The 14,648-nt window shown below is 32.1% G+C and overlaps 1 protein-coding gene across 4 annotated transcripts; it reads right to left on the bottom strand.

Moving 5' to 3' along the window:
- Nucleotides 1–1,009: 1,009 nt before the first annotated feature.
- On the bottom strand, nt 1,010–11,934 carry LOC100808183 (histone-lysine N-methyltransferase ASHH3). Of its 4 annotated transcripts, none has more exons than XM_026123779.2 (14): nt 11,768–11,934; nt 10,402–10,559; nt 9,834–9,963; nt 9,502–9,616; nt 8,732–8,831; nt 8,086–8,164; nt 7,825–7,996; nt 7,618–7,698; nt 7,333–7,459; nt 2,693–2,720; nt 2,459–2,543; nt 2,313–2,358; nt 2,145–2,228; nt 1,010–1,463 (listed from the first exon to the last, which is right to left on the bottom strand). In XM_026123779.2, the coding sequence occupies exons 2-13, from the start codon at nt 10,417–10,419 to the stop codon at nt 2,160–2,162; spliced, it is 1,050 nt and encodes a 349-aa protein (XP_025979564.1). In that variant the 5' UTR covers nt 10,420–10,559; nt 11,768–11,934; the 3' UTR covers nt 1,010–1,463; nt 2,145–2,159. The 4 variants fall into 4 exon arrangements, with proteins under 4 accessions (XP_025979564.1, XP_040860887.1, XP_040860888.1 ...); XM_041004953.1 differs by having other exon boundaries at nt 1,010–1,389; nt 11,768–11,910; XM_041004954.1 differs by having other exon boundaries at nt 1,010–1,133; nt 11,768–11,910.
- Between the last annotated feature and the right edge of the window lie 2,714 nt (nt 11,935–14,648).

The following is a 14,648-nucleotide window of genomic DNA, read 5'->3' as shown; positions in this document are numbered from 1 at the left end:
CCTTGTAATAGCCTATGATCTCGTTTCTTGATTAATAAAATTATTTTGGTTAAAAAAATATTAATTTTTCAAATTCTTTCTAAAATAGCTCCAAGCACCAACAATTCCATCTAAGAACTCAAAATTTCATACACAAGAATCTAAGCGATGAAATATCAGTATTGATGATCGATAATAAATTTACAAATTTTATTTAACAAAAATAACAAATCCATGAGTTTAGTTGCACGAACAAATAAAGCAACAAATAACAAACTCAAAATCAAAAGTCGATGATGAAAAAATTAGCGAAAAAGCCAAAGATTGACGACAAAAGAATAAGTAAGAAAGCCAAAGATTTTGGCGAGCTCACCATAAAGTCACCGAAGGAAGTCCAATAGCACTGCAATTGTTCTGGCGAGAGGTTCGAATGGTGATCGAAGTCTCCGTCATCATGTGATGGTTGGAGTCTAGTCCACTTTTGAAAGAGTCAAGTCAGAAAGTTCCACTAGCTAAGGGATTCGCGTGTTGGAGCAGAAGAGAATTTTAAATTCTTTTCTTTTTGAAGGAATTTGAAATTTTGTGTTTTAAGTTAACTAAAATACTCATTTAATTTTAAATGCTTTCTAAATGTCTTGTCCAAACGGAGAAATTTATCACATAACATTTTAATTTCTTTAAAAAAATGAATTACTTGGTTCAATTTCCACATCTAAACGCAGTTATATTCCATAATACAATGAAAGTGTAGAATGCAATAATAGGAATAGCCCTCCATGAGATACCAAGTTATGCCTCAATCATACTGAGCCCAATGTACCCAAAAATATTATACTAAACACAGTTGTATCCAAACACATACATATAGTAAAAAAAGAAAAAGTGGACCCAATAATTATCAGTAGCCATGAGTATGTTAACAATTTCAGATTACCCCATACTTTAGAAATGTTCTCCTTTCCTTTGCCTTGGTCATGTAACATTCAAATAATAGAAATTAACGCAACAAAACCACTCGATTTTCCATAAATATAATTAAAATTACTCTTATAAGATACACAAGCCTTCAGCATTGATCAAAGTGTAATGCATGCATATTAAAACAAGTTTCTTCCTTGTTTTTCCTCATCGGAACTCCGTCATTTATCACTAACCTGTACTAGAAAAATAGGAAGAAAGTAAAAGAATACACTTGAAACAACAACTACACATATCCTAGGTAATAATGGTACAAGATGAATTCTCATTTTACAGTACTCTCAGGATTTTAATAAATACAAGGATTATTTCCAGAACCTTGTTTAAACGATAATACAGTCTGTTAGTAGAAAAAGGAACTTATTATCTTCAATCAGTAAGAGTTATGTTGATCTATTCCGCTTCATATTCTGTTGATCAGATCTTCAGCAACTACAAGAATTATGCACATGCAATGAAAGAATAATGAGTCCAATTTTCAGTTTTTCAATTCCTTTCACCTGCACCTGAACAACACAGGTACTAGCAATCTTACTTCCCTCGTTTTCTAGCTTGACAATACATACTAATAAAAAGTTAGCATAGGTAACAGAAGAGGAATGAAGTTAATTTCCACAAGTATGAAAAATTATATGGGAAAATGACAATGAAGGATCTTTAAAAAACCTGGACCATGATGTAATTAAGAGGGACGAAAAACTTTTTACCACTAAATGATTAATATATTCAAAACTAAATATCATGCATTCAACCATGACCAAAATACCATGACCAAAATTAAGTTAAAACCCCTTTTACAAGCCTTACCCTATTAAAAAATGGAAATCACACTAGGAGAAATGATAACCCTATTTCTCACATCCTACGAAGACTTGTATAATAATCAACACCAAGGTAACAAAAAATACAATCTTCATTCTATTAGCTTAAGCATCGGCATCTACAATCATACATACTGCTGCTAGTCAATCTCGCATTCAGTATCAGATATCTTGGTATATATGTAGTACCATTTTCAATAAAAATGATTATGCAAATTACTCGGGGACAAATTGTATGGGAATAAAAATGGAAAAGCCTACCAATTTGGAGAGATGCCTATTGCCTATTTATTAAGATATAATATTTCACAATGTCATGCAGATAGATACAATCATGCAAAAGAAATATTCGCACGTAGTTCCTACCCAACAGTTGCATCACTATCTCACAAGTTCCCAGTCCTCTTTTGACATGTCATAAATTTCAACACAACCATCCTCAAACATGATCTGCAAAAGCAAAAATAAATGCATGTTCATATTTGATGACAAGTTTCATCTAAATCATGAAAATCCAACCAAAGAATTGCTTACCGAGTGTTTTCGGGAATATTTATCAAATCGTTTAATAATTCCAAACCTGTAGGATTTTAAGAATGAAAATGATCAAGGTCATAATCTAAGTCATAAACTTCATAAGACCGGGTATCACAATTAAAAAATAGACAATTTTAGCATACCTCTCATTTCCAAGTTGTTTTATCCTAATAACTTCACCAATGCAATTGTGTAAGCACTTTGGTTGGTCAACAACACGAGAACTTCCTGAAAAACCAAGTACACAAGAAAAAGGGGCATTTTATAATATAGAAGATAAATTCAAATAGGAACTGATCACAGAATTTATGCATATTTTCTTTCAGAAGGAAAATTAAATCGTATATAACTAATAAAAAAAAAAGCAGCAAGCTTACCAATTTGCAAACCTCCATTCTGATAAACCTGTCCAGACAAAAGTACACAATTAGTCAACAAGACAGATCTTCATAACTTAGTATGTAAGTACATACCAATTTCAATAAAAGTGGTTATGCAAATTACTTGGGGACTAATTGTATGGCAATAAAAATGAAAAAAAAATGACAGGATAGAATGATTGGTAGCACCTTTAAAATGGGAATGTGCATTCCCTCAAATGAAGAATGAATTCCCTCCATAAAGGAGAGCATGTCTAAAATACTATTCTCTTAGGAATCATTCTAAAATATTTTTTACCTTTTACAACTTTTCAAACAAGAAATTACCCTAAGATCACAAACCCAAAATCTCAAATCAACTATACTTCTTCCACAATATTCTAAAGTAGAGCTTTCCTGTTAGAGTATAGCAGTATTGAACCTAACCAGGCATCTAAGTAGTTAGTACGTTAGCTTGTGCAGCTGTAGCCAGTGTTCACATTAGGTGCAAGACACATATGCTGAGTCAGCACAGCTGTTGTAACTGAATTCAACTGTCACTGATCTGTACCCTCCTATAAATGGAGACCTCTCTGGTAAGATTCTGTTTTGGTGAATGAATTCAGTTTCTCTTCTCTGATTCTCTATTCACTGCTAATTTTTCTCTGTTTGTTTGTTAGAGATATAAAATCATTTATGGCTTGGACATTTGGAAAGATCATCTCCCTAAAAGCTTAAGTTCGTTCATTGGTGCTCCAATTCTTCATAATTTTGACTTTCAGCCCAAGGTAAAGAAGCATGTGCATTATTCAAATTATAAGTCCAATGGGATCATGCAAGAAGGGATGCGCTTCTTGACACTTATTAAAACATTCATCAGCCTTTAATAGCATAAGCTTTTAGGATTGTGTTTGTTTCAAGGTATCAAGAAGGATTCCAAGAAAAGTAAACTTGGGAATATCACATTTGTATGTTTAGTACAAGTTTTGAAAAAACAATCCCAAGAATTGTTGATTCCCAGAATATATATTACATATATAATATAATGTTCATACTTGTCATACTTCTTATTCCCATGGTGAAAGGTGGGTAATGGAAGTTACTTTCAGCAATAACTACCTATCCCCAATCTATTTTGCCACATTTCTTTTTCCACTTTTATTTTTTCAATTTTTAATAAAATATTTTTTTAAATTACCTAATGCCAACTAAATGGAGAAATGGTCTCCGACATTTCAAATAGTGCATAATAGCAGAGCACGCTACAGAGGTCACCGTAGTGAAGCAATTTAGTGTAGTGGCCATAACCAATCAAATAGAGGGCTGAAAAGTGGATAGCAGCACTACGTGTTGATTCCAAAACAGCCCTTTGAATAGAGAAGTCTTCTTTATGAGGCTATTTTTGGGATTTTGATAGGATCCGGCAATCAACAATAGGGAAGAGTCCTTTCCAGGTCTACACCCGGAGGCCCAAAACTCTTAAGCCCAACATGCCTAAGGGCAGAAATTAGAAGTTAAGGGGAAGGTTGTTATAGAGAGAGAAAGTGGTTGTGAAAATGAAAAAAACTTGGATTTAGAAGATGATGATTGATGATTCCTATCTAGGATAGTTGTATTCTACTTTTGTTCGTATTTATTTTTTTGTTCAAGACACATGGCTTTTTAATTTTTGACAGCACACATATGGCTTTTTATTGTTAATTATGAACATTGTGAATTTTGGGTAACTTTAATCATTCTTGAGAATTTGTACATAATTGTCAAACTCTCGAGTTAACTCTTAAACTTTTACAATTTTAAGTCTACATAGTCAAAAAAGGGGTTAACTCTCGATTAAACATTTTTTTGGGTAAACTCTAGTATAAACTCATGTAAACTCACATAAACTCCCAAGTGTAGCGAGCCTACGAGTTTGAAATGAACTATAACTCTTACCACCATGGACCCCACAATGACTGTTTTACCATGACTCAAAATTTGAAGAAATTAATGTCACAAATAGGTATTAACAAGGCACCAAGGATTACATACTCACCAAGGATTACATGCTCACATATAGTTCCAGATTCCTTATTATAGTTGGTCTTCAAATATGTCTATAGCTTTTAGTTAAAGCTTCTGTTAGTAGGGTTCTCATCTGTGTAGGGTGATGTATCTCCTGAATTATCAGGACCCTTTTATGTAATTTGTAGTACCTCTGGTACTTGGTTTCATATATAATATATTATCTTCGCCTTCCAAAAAAAAAAACATGCTCACATATAAGAGGTCAAATCACCTTGAAGTGATTGGCTACTCAGATCCAAACTATGTTGGGTGCATGAACTCAAGGAAGTCTACATTTGGGTACATCTTTCTTTTGGCTGGCGGAGTGGTATCATGGAAAAGTGCAAAACAATCCATGATTGCCACTTCTACCATGAAGGCTGAGTTTGTGGCATGCTTTAAGGCCACAATTCAAGCATTGTGGTTGCAGAACTTTACTTTAGGGTTTGGAATTGTTGACAATATAGCCAAAACGCTGAGGATTTATTGTGATAACTCCACAACTATCTTCTTCTCTAAGAATGACAAATACTTGAAAGGAGCAAAACACGTGGGTTTGAAATATTTGTCAATTAAAGAAAAGCAGAAACATAAAGTGTCAATTGAGCATATTGGTACAAACTTAATGATAGCGGATCCATTAACTAAGGTTTACCACCAAAGATATTCATTGGCCATGCTGAAAGGATGGATATTATGGATAAGTCCTTGTTTATGATTTAATGTAATGTATATATATACATTATAGTTGGAATGCTCGTATTGTATGACACTTGTGAATTCAATTATAGTTGTGTTTTTGTTTGTTATGTCATTCACATTATATGGTATACATTATGGTTTGAGTGAGATGACAAAATGTGTCTTAGAAAGGATATTAAAGACACATATTACAGTATTAATTAAAGTTGAATTGAATTGAATGATTTGTGATACATGGAAGGATCCAAGTTGTTTGGATAACTTGCAACCGCCATGATTCAATCATTTTAATTCAATTAAGGAGGGTGACTTGTAATTTCAATGTATGATGTGTACTTATAGTTTAATGTTGAATCTTCAAGTCATCACATGAGCCAAGTGGGAGAATGTTAGATTATTTAATCTAATAATGACCCATGTAATTATGGAATGACTTTAATGAAAAGATGCCTAATGTGATGGTTGTTAGACTTGAAATTATATTAAAGTCATTGGGGGTTATTTTTAAGTTATTAAAATAAGTCCTCTCTTCACACTTCATTAAGGTTAATTTTGGCATTAAAGAAAAGAGATTTGAAAAAGGAGATAAATTCTCTCTCTCCTTAACACATTCTAAGACATTTCATTCCCCAACTTGATAGAGGGTATTATTATTAGCATGATTAACTCAAAATTTGCCCCCATCATTTCCTTTTATTTTGTACAGATTTATTCCCCTTGTAATTAGGACAGATTTGTTTCCCTATAAAACCCTAGGTTAGCCTAGAATCAGCCTATGTATATTAATGTTTTAGTTGTTCTATTAATCGATTCAGAAATAATTTTCAAAACTCCACCTTTGCTCTTTCAAGTCAATAAAGGTTACCCATTAAATAGGATGTGAGCAAGTCAATACATAGGTCTGCTTTTGTGGAGATTTTCATATTTTTTATGTATATTGTGCATCCAACTCACTGTCAATACATTTAAAGTTTATGGCTTTATCTTATATTCACTGTAATTAATTTAAATTATATGGAGTTTAACGATTTTTTAATGTGTTTTTGAAAAAGAATTAACTTTATTTTTTTCCTGTTCCATTAGTCTTTCACTCTGGCATACCAAACATAGGAATATAATCAAATTATTAATCATTTATAACCATACAAAAATATGACAAGCTGATGATCACTCCATTGCTTTCCCATTCTCATTCCCAATGGGAATCATTCTAGCAATAAAGCAAAGCAGAATTTATAAAGAGAAACTGAATGCAAATAATAACAAAATTTAAGTTAGATACTAGTTACATCAAAGTCCACATGCCAATATTAAAGGAATCAATAGAGAAGCAATAAGGTAAGTACTTAATAAACATAATGGCTCAATAAGAACATTCAGAATTTGTACGTGAAAAACATTACAGTATTCCGTTTGAAATTTAGAGTAAAAAATGAAACAGGTTGAGGCTGGTGTAAGAACACAATCTATTCATCCTACCAAAGCATATAAAACAATGCCCTAACAATTCAATCACTACATTTACGGGGCTTGTGTAGTGGTCAAACTCATCATTATTCAATCCTGTGACCCTCCACCCCCAATCTTTTTACAAAAATACTGGAGTTTGTTCTTTTAAGATTTTTTTTAATGTAAAATGGAATATAACGCCTACTAATAAATTTCCAACATAATAAACAGTGATAGACAGAAACACAAATTAATACCCAAAAATAAACAATAGGTATAGTGGAAAAATAAACAAATGGAATATATTTCTTTATAACCATAATAGAAAGATGCTGAAATTCAATTTATTTAGTACTTTGTTATTATTCAAGAGTCTTGGATCATGGAGATTAGAGAGAGTATATCTACTCAAGTTAGAATGGCTATTTTTTACGAGAATTTTTACGAGAAGATGAAGCCACCTGATATGCCACTAATTTTAATGTAGCATCAGAAGAAAGTTTAGGCTTGGTAGGTCGGACACCCAACTTACGCCTACACTCAGCAGCACCACAGTGGCAATCTTGATCTGCACCAAATTGAACAAACCTGCTACGTAGTTAGAAACATAGAATAGCCAGCCAGTCATGCTAGCATAATTACGGAGAGACCAACAACTCCAAAACTTTCCGGAGGCATAAATATCTATACAGAATATATAGTTCAACAGAAAGGGTGTAAGCAAAGAAACAGGAAAGTGTTCATACTGGTAATCATAAGTCAGATGCTCGCCCTTTTGTATGTCACTAGTTGCAAATATGCCAATTCTTGTTTCACCATCAATTATCCTTAAAATGGAAAAAAAGAAAATGCACTTGTTAGAAGAAGGTCCTAACTCCTCTATTAAACCATGTTTGGATAAAATACCAAATATTGCTACAAACATCATATGAATAAAACAATTAGTAGTCAACCATTTCTGCATCTCAGTATTGGGGCAGCAGCTATGATTGATGTATCTTGATTTGTTTCCCTTATATGTGGCATCTATCACCATATCTCGGTTGATTTCACATAAGTAGAAGTTTGTTTCCCCACGATGTTTCATGTTCCAAAGCCTTTCCTCACATGTTTTGTCATCAATGACTGTAGAGAAAGGCAACACTTCTAAGTCGTAAGTAGCTTTTATAATAATAAAAAAAAAAAAAAAACCTCAGGAAACAATTCACTATAACCTTCTCCAACATATTCAATGACAAACTCCCCAAGCTTGATATCTTCATCCGCCACAATTCCAGAACCACATTTCTCAGTCTACAGAAATAAATATATTGCTCGGCATTTTAAGCGAAGAATATCAAAAGAGAAATGCAAGTAATTACAAATTCAAATAAGCTAGAATATAATATGAGCACACATCTATCTATGTGCAGAAAAAAAAAGGTATTGGGATGACAGAAAAGTGGTGGAGATAGAGGGGAAAAATGAGGACATTCAATTAAGAAAGGAATATAATTATTAATTTCCAAAATCTCAAATTTACTTTTACGACTAAAGATTTTATTAGTTTGTTTAGCAAAAATGAATAGAATAAAGACTAAAGAACTTTCAAGACCAAAAAAAAGAAAAGGAAAATACCTCCTGTAAGTAAGGATACACACTGCAATATAAACACAAATTAAAATGGAAAACGAAAAGAGTAGCTAAACTAGATAACCATATGCCCAATACATGCACATGCAAACATTACCTTGACAAGGTTTGAAGACCTCTAAACAGAATCAAGATTTTGCAATTAAAAGAAAATACAAGAATAACTTAAGAGTTAAGAGAACTATATTAAAACAAACCTGGAAAAAATCCTGAGCCAGAAATTTATACCTTGACTAATTTCATCTTTTTCACAGGACGATTCTGAAATGGTTTGTTGAGACAGGAGCTCCCACATTTACAGCCTGATGAACAGCTAGACAGAAGCATTCTACAGGAACAGTCAACATAATAAATGAATATGACTCAAAATTAAGTTGACTTTGCATCTGTAATATTATATATTACATAACAAACAAGTAGAGAGATTATGTGATAAACAGTAAAACAGTCTATTCTAGGTGCACCAGCAAAATCTAGAAACAATAACAATTTGAGGTAATGAGCCTTTCAGCCATGGAACAAGTTTGCACATTTTGTTAAACTTATGGAACCAAAACCAATCAAAGCTACACCATCCCATTCTTTGGTGGTTTTGTGGGGTTTGAGGAATTTCACATGCTTTCTATGTCATGCTCTGCTTGGGAAACAATCATTATCGGGGTTCAGGTCAGGCAACAATGAGAATAAACAGCAATACCAACAGTGACCATATGATAAATTGGATATGCTTAAGCAGAACTTAATTAACCACACACTATATAACACATTGAAACACAAGTACTCAGACAGACACCAAAATTAACATTCTGAAGAAAGAAATAATGATTTTGGATGGTTGGCTGGCGGCTGACAATAAACTTTATAAATTTTATAAATAATAGAAATTAAGGTATATTCAGGGACATTACTTAAGATGGGATTCAGCACGTCCTAGAAATGAGAATAAAATAAACACATGAAAATTGCCATAAATAAAGCACATACAAATGGATACTTACCCACAGTGGCAATCTCTACCACATACACTAGTAGATCCAGGGGAAGGAGTACATGAACAGAATATGCCATCATCATCAAATCGGGATCTCTTGACCTTCTTAGTGAGATATATATCTAAACAAACAAAAATAGAAGATTATTTAAAACTATGCACCATCTAAACAGACAAACTAAGAATAACAGGATTAAATACTTCAGAAGCAATGAGGAAATTACAAACAACTGAAGATTTCAGTTATTATACAAATTCACTCATAAATCAAGGATTATACTGCTCTACATGAGAGATACACAGTTATTGTGAACATTTCAAAACATTATGAAGGATTACTGCGTTTTATATAGGTGTACTGCATTGGCTTTGATTTATTAAACCAATCTGGAAGTTCAAAGTCTACAGGTTCTCCAAGCTCCTTCCCTAACTTGTTGAATACAGATCCAAAATGAGTCTGCTCAGGATTCTGTTAAAGAGAAAAAGAAAGGAACTCAATCAACAGACCAAATGCAATTCAAAAGGCTAAGCAAGAGACTACAACAACATATATTCTATAAGAAGTAAAATTGATAAGGAAACCCATCAAAACCAAAATAAATTGTTTGATTAAAAAAGCCATCATCTTAACTTAAAAAGACCAAATTAAGAGAAATATGCAGCAAGAATAAAGCAAATGAAGTAGGAGATGCTTTATAAAACTTCAGTTATAATTTATAAATAGTATCCACAAGAGAACAATGCTAGCAATTCTCAAAAGAAAAAAGAAGTGTAACACAGAACAATGCTGGCAATTCATGTTAACTAATTTCTATGCACCTGGCCAATTCCAACATTATCACATTGCAATATTTTATAGAACTGAAGAGAAGGACTAGTCAAAGGTTACTCTATAACACCAAACAACCTTTTTCATGGCAGGCATGAAATCTGAGAGAGTACAGGATATTCCTATGTGATCAGCTTGTATCTCAGTTTCTCAATAGAAGCTCAAACCATAAAGCGGACATTGAAAATCAATACCACATACAAGACTTACTTGATTCCTTCAAAGGCATACTTTGCCTACAACATAAAGAAAAATTTATCAGATTTAAGCAAAAAGGCGTCAAAAATGTATCCTCAAGTTAAAGTTCCAAAATCAATAAATCAAAATTAGCATCCTCAATCAGATACAGACATAAATAAATTTTCACACATATGTTAGTGCTATGGCAAACAGAAATTAGACAGGATGAGCAGCAGAAAGATGGTTCAATACTTGTTCCTTTTAGACTGTCGAGCAAAGTCAGAAATTGAAAAACAATTAATACAAAATGGATGGTTCAATAAAAAACTGCAAAATGAAATTTAGAAAAATATAAAATCAATTTATCTGCAAACACAAACATGTAAAGCAGATTCCTAACAATCCTACACTATCCTGGTGCCAACTTTATTTTTTTTAGATTCATACTGAGTTATGCCTTCTTAATCTGCAAAGGGAACTCATGGTGTTGTAATAAATAATATAAAACGAACAGTTAAACATAACTTCTTTTTAAGTCTTTGTAACTGTATTGCATTTGACAAGTCCTACTCTTATAAAGCCAGTTGATCCAAAAACCACCAAATAAAACGAGTGTTTGACCCCCTTTATAGCCCCTACTCACTCACTTTCCATTTGTATGGAAGGCAAAGAGAATATAAGAGGGGAAAAAGGTTCTGAAATTTTTAAATTAAAATGAGAGAAACTAAAATGAAATCCTACATTCACAAATCACAATTCTCAAAAGAAAAAAATTAATTACATAATTGAAAAATTCAAACTTTTTGCCCCCTGGTTTTCACAAAATCACAATTGAAATCCTACATTCAACAAATCACTGCCCCCCCCCCCCCCCCTCACTCTCCTACTTCGCCCTTCACACAAACAAGAGAAAATTCATAAAAGAAGAAGAAAAATCCTCAACCCGTTTTCTCTGCCAGGACTTAAACACAACACGGAGTGAGAAAAGCAGTGAAGGGGCGAGAATTATAAATTAAACAGAGAAGAAGAAGAAGACGCAACAACACACACACAGCGTTAGTAAAAGAAACAATTTTGGCGAAAACCCATGAAAGATTGTAACAAATGCTAGTGGGAACAGTGAAGAAACATGAGAATCACAAAAGGGTTGGAATGGAATCAGCGAATCCAAGAGGGAATTGTAGAATCAGAACAAGTACAGTGAGAGAGAGGGGCAAAATGGGAATATGCAAAATCCAAGAAAAGAAGAGAGAGATGAGAGAACCTAAAATGGGGTTGAAGAAGAACACAGTAAGCGATTAAATGGAAGCGACGGTGAACGTATTTATATAACAATCTCAAAAAAAAAAAAAACGTCGAGTGCCGTTCGTTGGTTGAATCTCAGATGATGCTTTTTGACTTCAAAAGTTCAAATTACATCTGATTCAGAACTTCTTCACAATAGATCTTTCTTATTTTTTTACATATTTAATTAATACTTCATATTATTATAATTATAATATTTAATAGGCTTAAATATTTTTTTAATCCTTTTAGTTTATCATTTTTCATTTTTGTTCCGCTAATTAATTTTTTTTACTTAGTTTTTACAAAATATATTTGTTGTATTTTTTATCTTAAAATATTTTAGATAATTTTTTATACTGTTTAAAACACTTTTTTATTATTCAAAATATGATTTAAAGTATTTTAAAAATAAAAAAAATTACAAGAACTAAAATAAATAAATAAAAGAAAATCAAAAAAGCATGACAGAGAACATTTAAGTCTATTTAATAATTATAGAGTAACTATATATTGAAAGGAATGGTAGGAAATTTAAATTTAATACAAACTATTTTATTTTATTTGAGAAAAAAAATATATTGAAAGGAATTTGGTTTAGATTTAGGAGGTAAATAAAATAAATAGGTAGGAAAACAGTGGCTTGGGACCACCGATCAAATTCAAAATTATCGATGCCAGGAGAGAAATCACCACCTTATTCTGGTAATAAGACCAACTTGCAAGTAGGGGCCAGTGTGTACTGTAGTGTGTATAGATCCCATCATATAAAAATTATATTTTTATCCAAACAAAATAAGTTTAATATCATTAGTGTTATAAATAAATCATCATATTGGTCTTGTTAGATAGTACTTCTTACAATCAATTTTTAGATTTTAATTAGATTATTTAATTCAAAGTTTTATGTTTCACACTTTTTTATTCATTGGAAAAGATACAAAACAAAAATTATATGGAGTTATCCAATTCCACGTTACTATGAGGGGAGTTGTTTTATGCACGGGTAAAATTTCCTGTACACCCAATAACTTTTGAAAATTTCAAAATTTCCCCTCCTTATAACTTCTTCTTTGCTTTTCTTCTTCACGTAACATTTTTTTTCTTTGCTTTCATCTTCATTCTCTTGAGAGGTTATCATGACAGATGCTCACTCATTGTGTCAAATTTATCAGACAAAGACCCTTTTAGAAACTATTTATCAAATAGAGTCCCTTTTCAAAGTATTTGCAAGGGGGTCTGTTTTTTTCGTTGATGCCACTAGCAGAATTGAAGAGATAGTTGTGCCGCCATCAATGGCGAGAAGCTTGCTGATGTGGCTGCATGGTGAGTGTGTCGCCAGCACAACTGGCGAGAAGCGTGGTGACGTGGGTGTGCTGCCAGCACCACTAGCGAGAAGCCTTCCACATATGCAGAAGCCGCCAACAGCAATGGCGAGACATGTGCCAACGTGGAACATGTCCCGCCATTGCATCTTGCGAGACCCATTAACAAGCAATGCCGCCATTGCTTCCTGCGAGATAGCTGCATCTGGTCTAGGGCACTGTTCGTGAGCCATTTGCAGGCTCGGGCTGAACCATTTGAAGGCTAGTTGCAGCTATGTAAGAGTCACATGCTTTGTAGCTGTGCAAGGTTCACATGGATACAGTGTGCCTATTAAATGGCCAGAAGACTTTGGAGAAAATTGGCTTCACAGGCATGCTTTAATAATGGCTTGTGTAGTTTTCATTTAAATAGGAGGACGGTATAACTTCAAATTCCACATTTTGAAGTGAGAAAGAAAGCAAAGAAAGCCAGAAAAAAAAAACAGATTTGAAGAGAGAAAGAAAGGCATAAGCAAGAGAAAGAAAACGAGAAAAAACTCAGTTTGAAGAGAGAAAGAAAGGCATAAATTCTTTCAAGTTTGTTTTTGTTTGAAGTTTATTCATTCAATGTTCAAAGTTGTATTTATTTATTGAAAGTATGGATTTTTTGTATTCAGTTTAAGGAACGAATTTTTATTCAGTAAAATTTTTAGAAGCATTATTTCATTCGGTTTGAAGTTAAATTTGTTAATAATTTTTATCATTTACAAATTGTTTATTGTGAAGTAATAAATTTTGTGGTTAGAAGCCGAAATTTAAGTGTAGTAAATTTTTGAATTAGATTTTTTAGTTGGAAATTATTACCAGTAATTATTTGAATTAGGTTTTTGTGTCTAAAATTTTTTTAAGTGTAACTCTTCCATTTATAAGCCTTTGTTGAAGGTATTTTAGCCTTAAGAATATTTATATGTGATACTTGCAGATTTTGAAATTGAGGAATTTTTCATAAATTATTTAATTAGAGTAATAATTTTTTTTAGAATAAAGTATGAATGTCTAGTTTAATTTTAATAGAGCAAGCAAATAATTTTTTTTTATTTTTATGATTGACAAAAGTATTAGTTGAAGTAATAATTTTTTTTGTTAGACTAAAAATTGAAGGTAAAGTTTAAGTGTAGTAATTTTTGGAATTATAATTTTTTTTAAAATTATTATGAGTAATTATTTGTAAGCGTCTTTGTTCATGGTTTTTGTGGCTTAGAAATTTGACGTGTGACCCTTCGGGTTATAAGCTTTTGTTGATGTTATTTCTGACTTAAAAATATTTAGAGGTGAGTCTTCCAATTTTGTAAATTAAGGAATTTTTTTAGAATTATTTAATTGGAGTAATAATTTTTTTGTTACAATGAAATATCAATGTCTAGTTTAAGTTTAATAGAGCAAACAAATAGATTTTTTTATTTTTATGATTCACAAAATATTTAATTGAAGTAATAATTGTTTTATTAGAAAAAAATTAATACGTGAAGTTTAAGCGTATAAATTTTTGTAATTAGG

This window comes from Glycine max, chromosome 9 (assembly GCF_000004515.6).
Source record: "Glycine max cultivar Williams 82 chromosome 9, Glycine_max_v4.0, whole genome shotgun sequence".
NCBI lineage: Eukaryota > Viridiplantae > Streptophyta > Magnoliopsida > Fabales > Fabaceae > Glycine > Glycine max.
This window is presented reverse-complemented; position numbering and strand designations above follow the sequence as displayed.

Bases quoted from the DNA above. Each gene is read 5' to 3' on its own strand.
- LOC100808183 (XM_026123779.2), bottom strand. The intron at 7,997-8,085 runs GTTATAGTGAAT...CTTTCTCTACAG, and splicing joins CATTGAATATGTTGGAGAAG to TCATTGATGACAAAACATGT. The intron at 2,359-2,458 runs GTATGCTAAAAT...AAAATCCTACAG, and splicing joins AAACAACTTGGAAATGAGAG to GTTTGGAATTATTAAACGAT.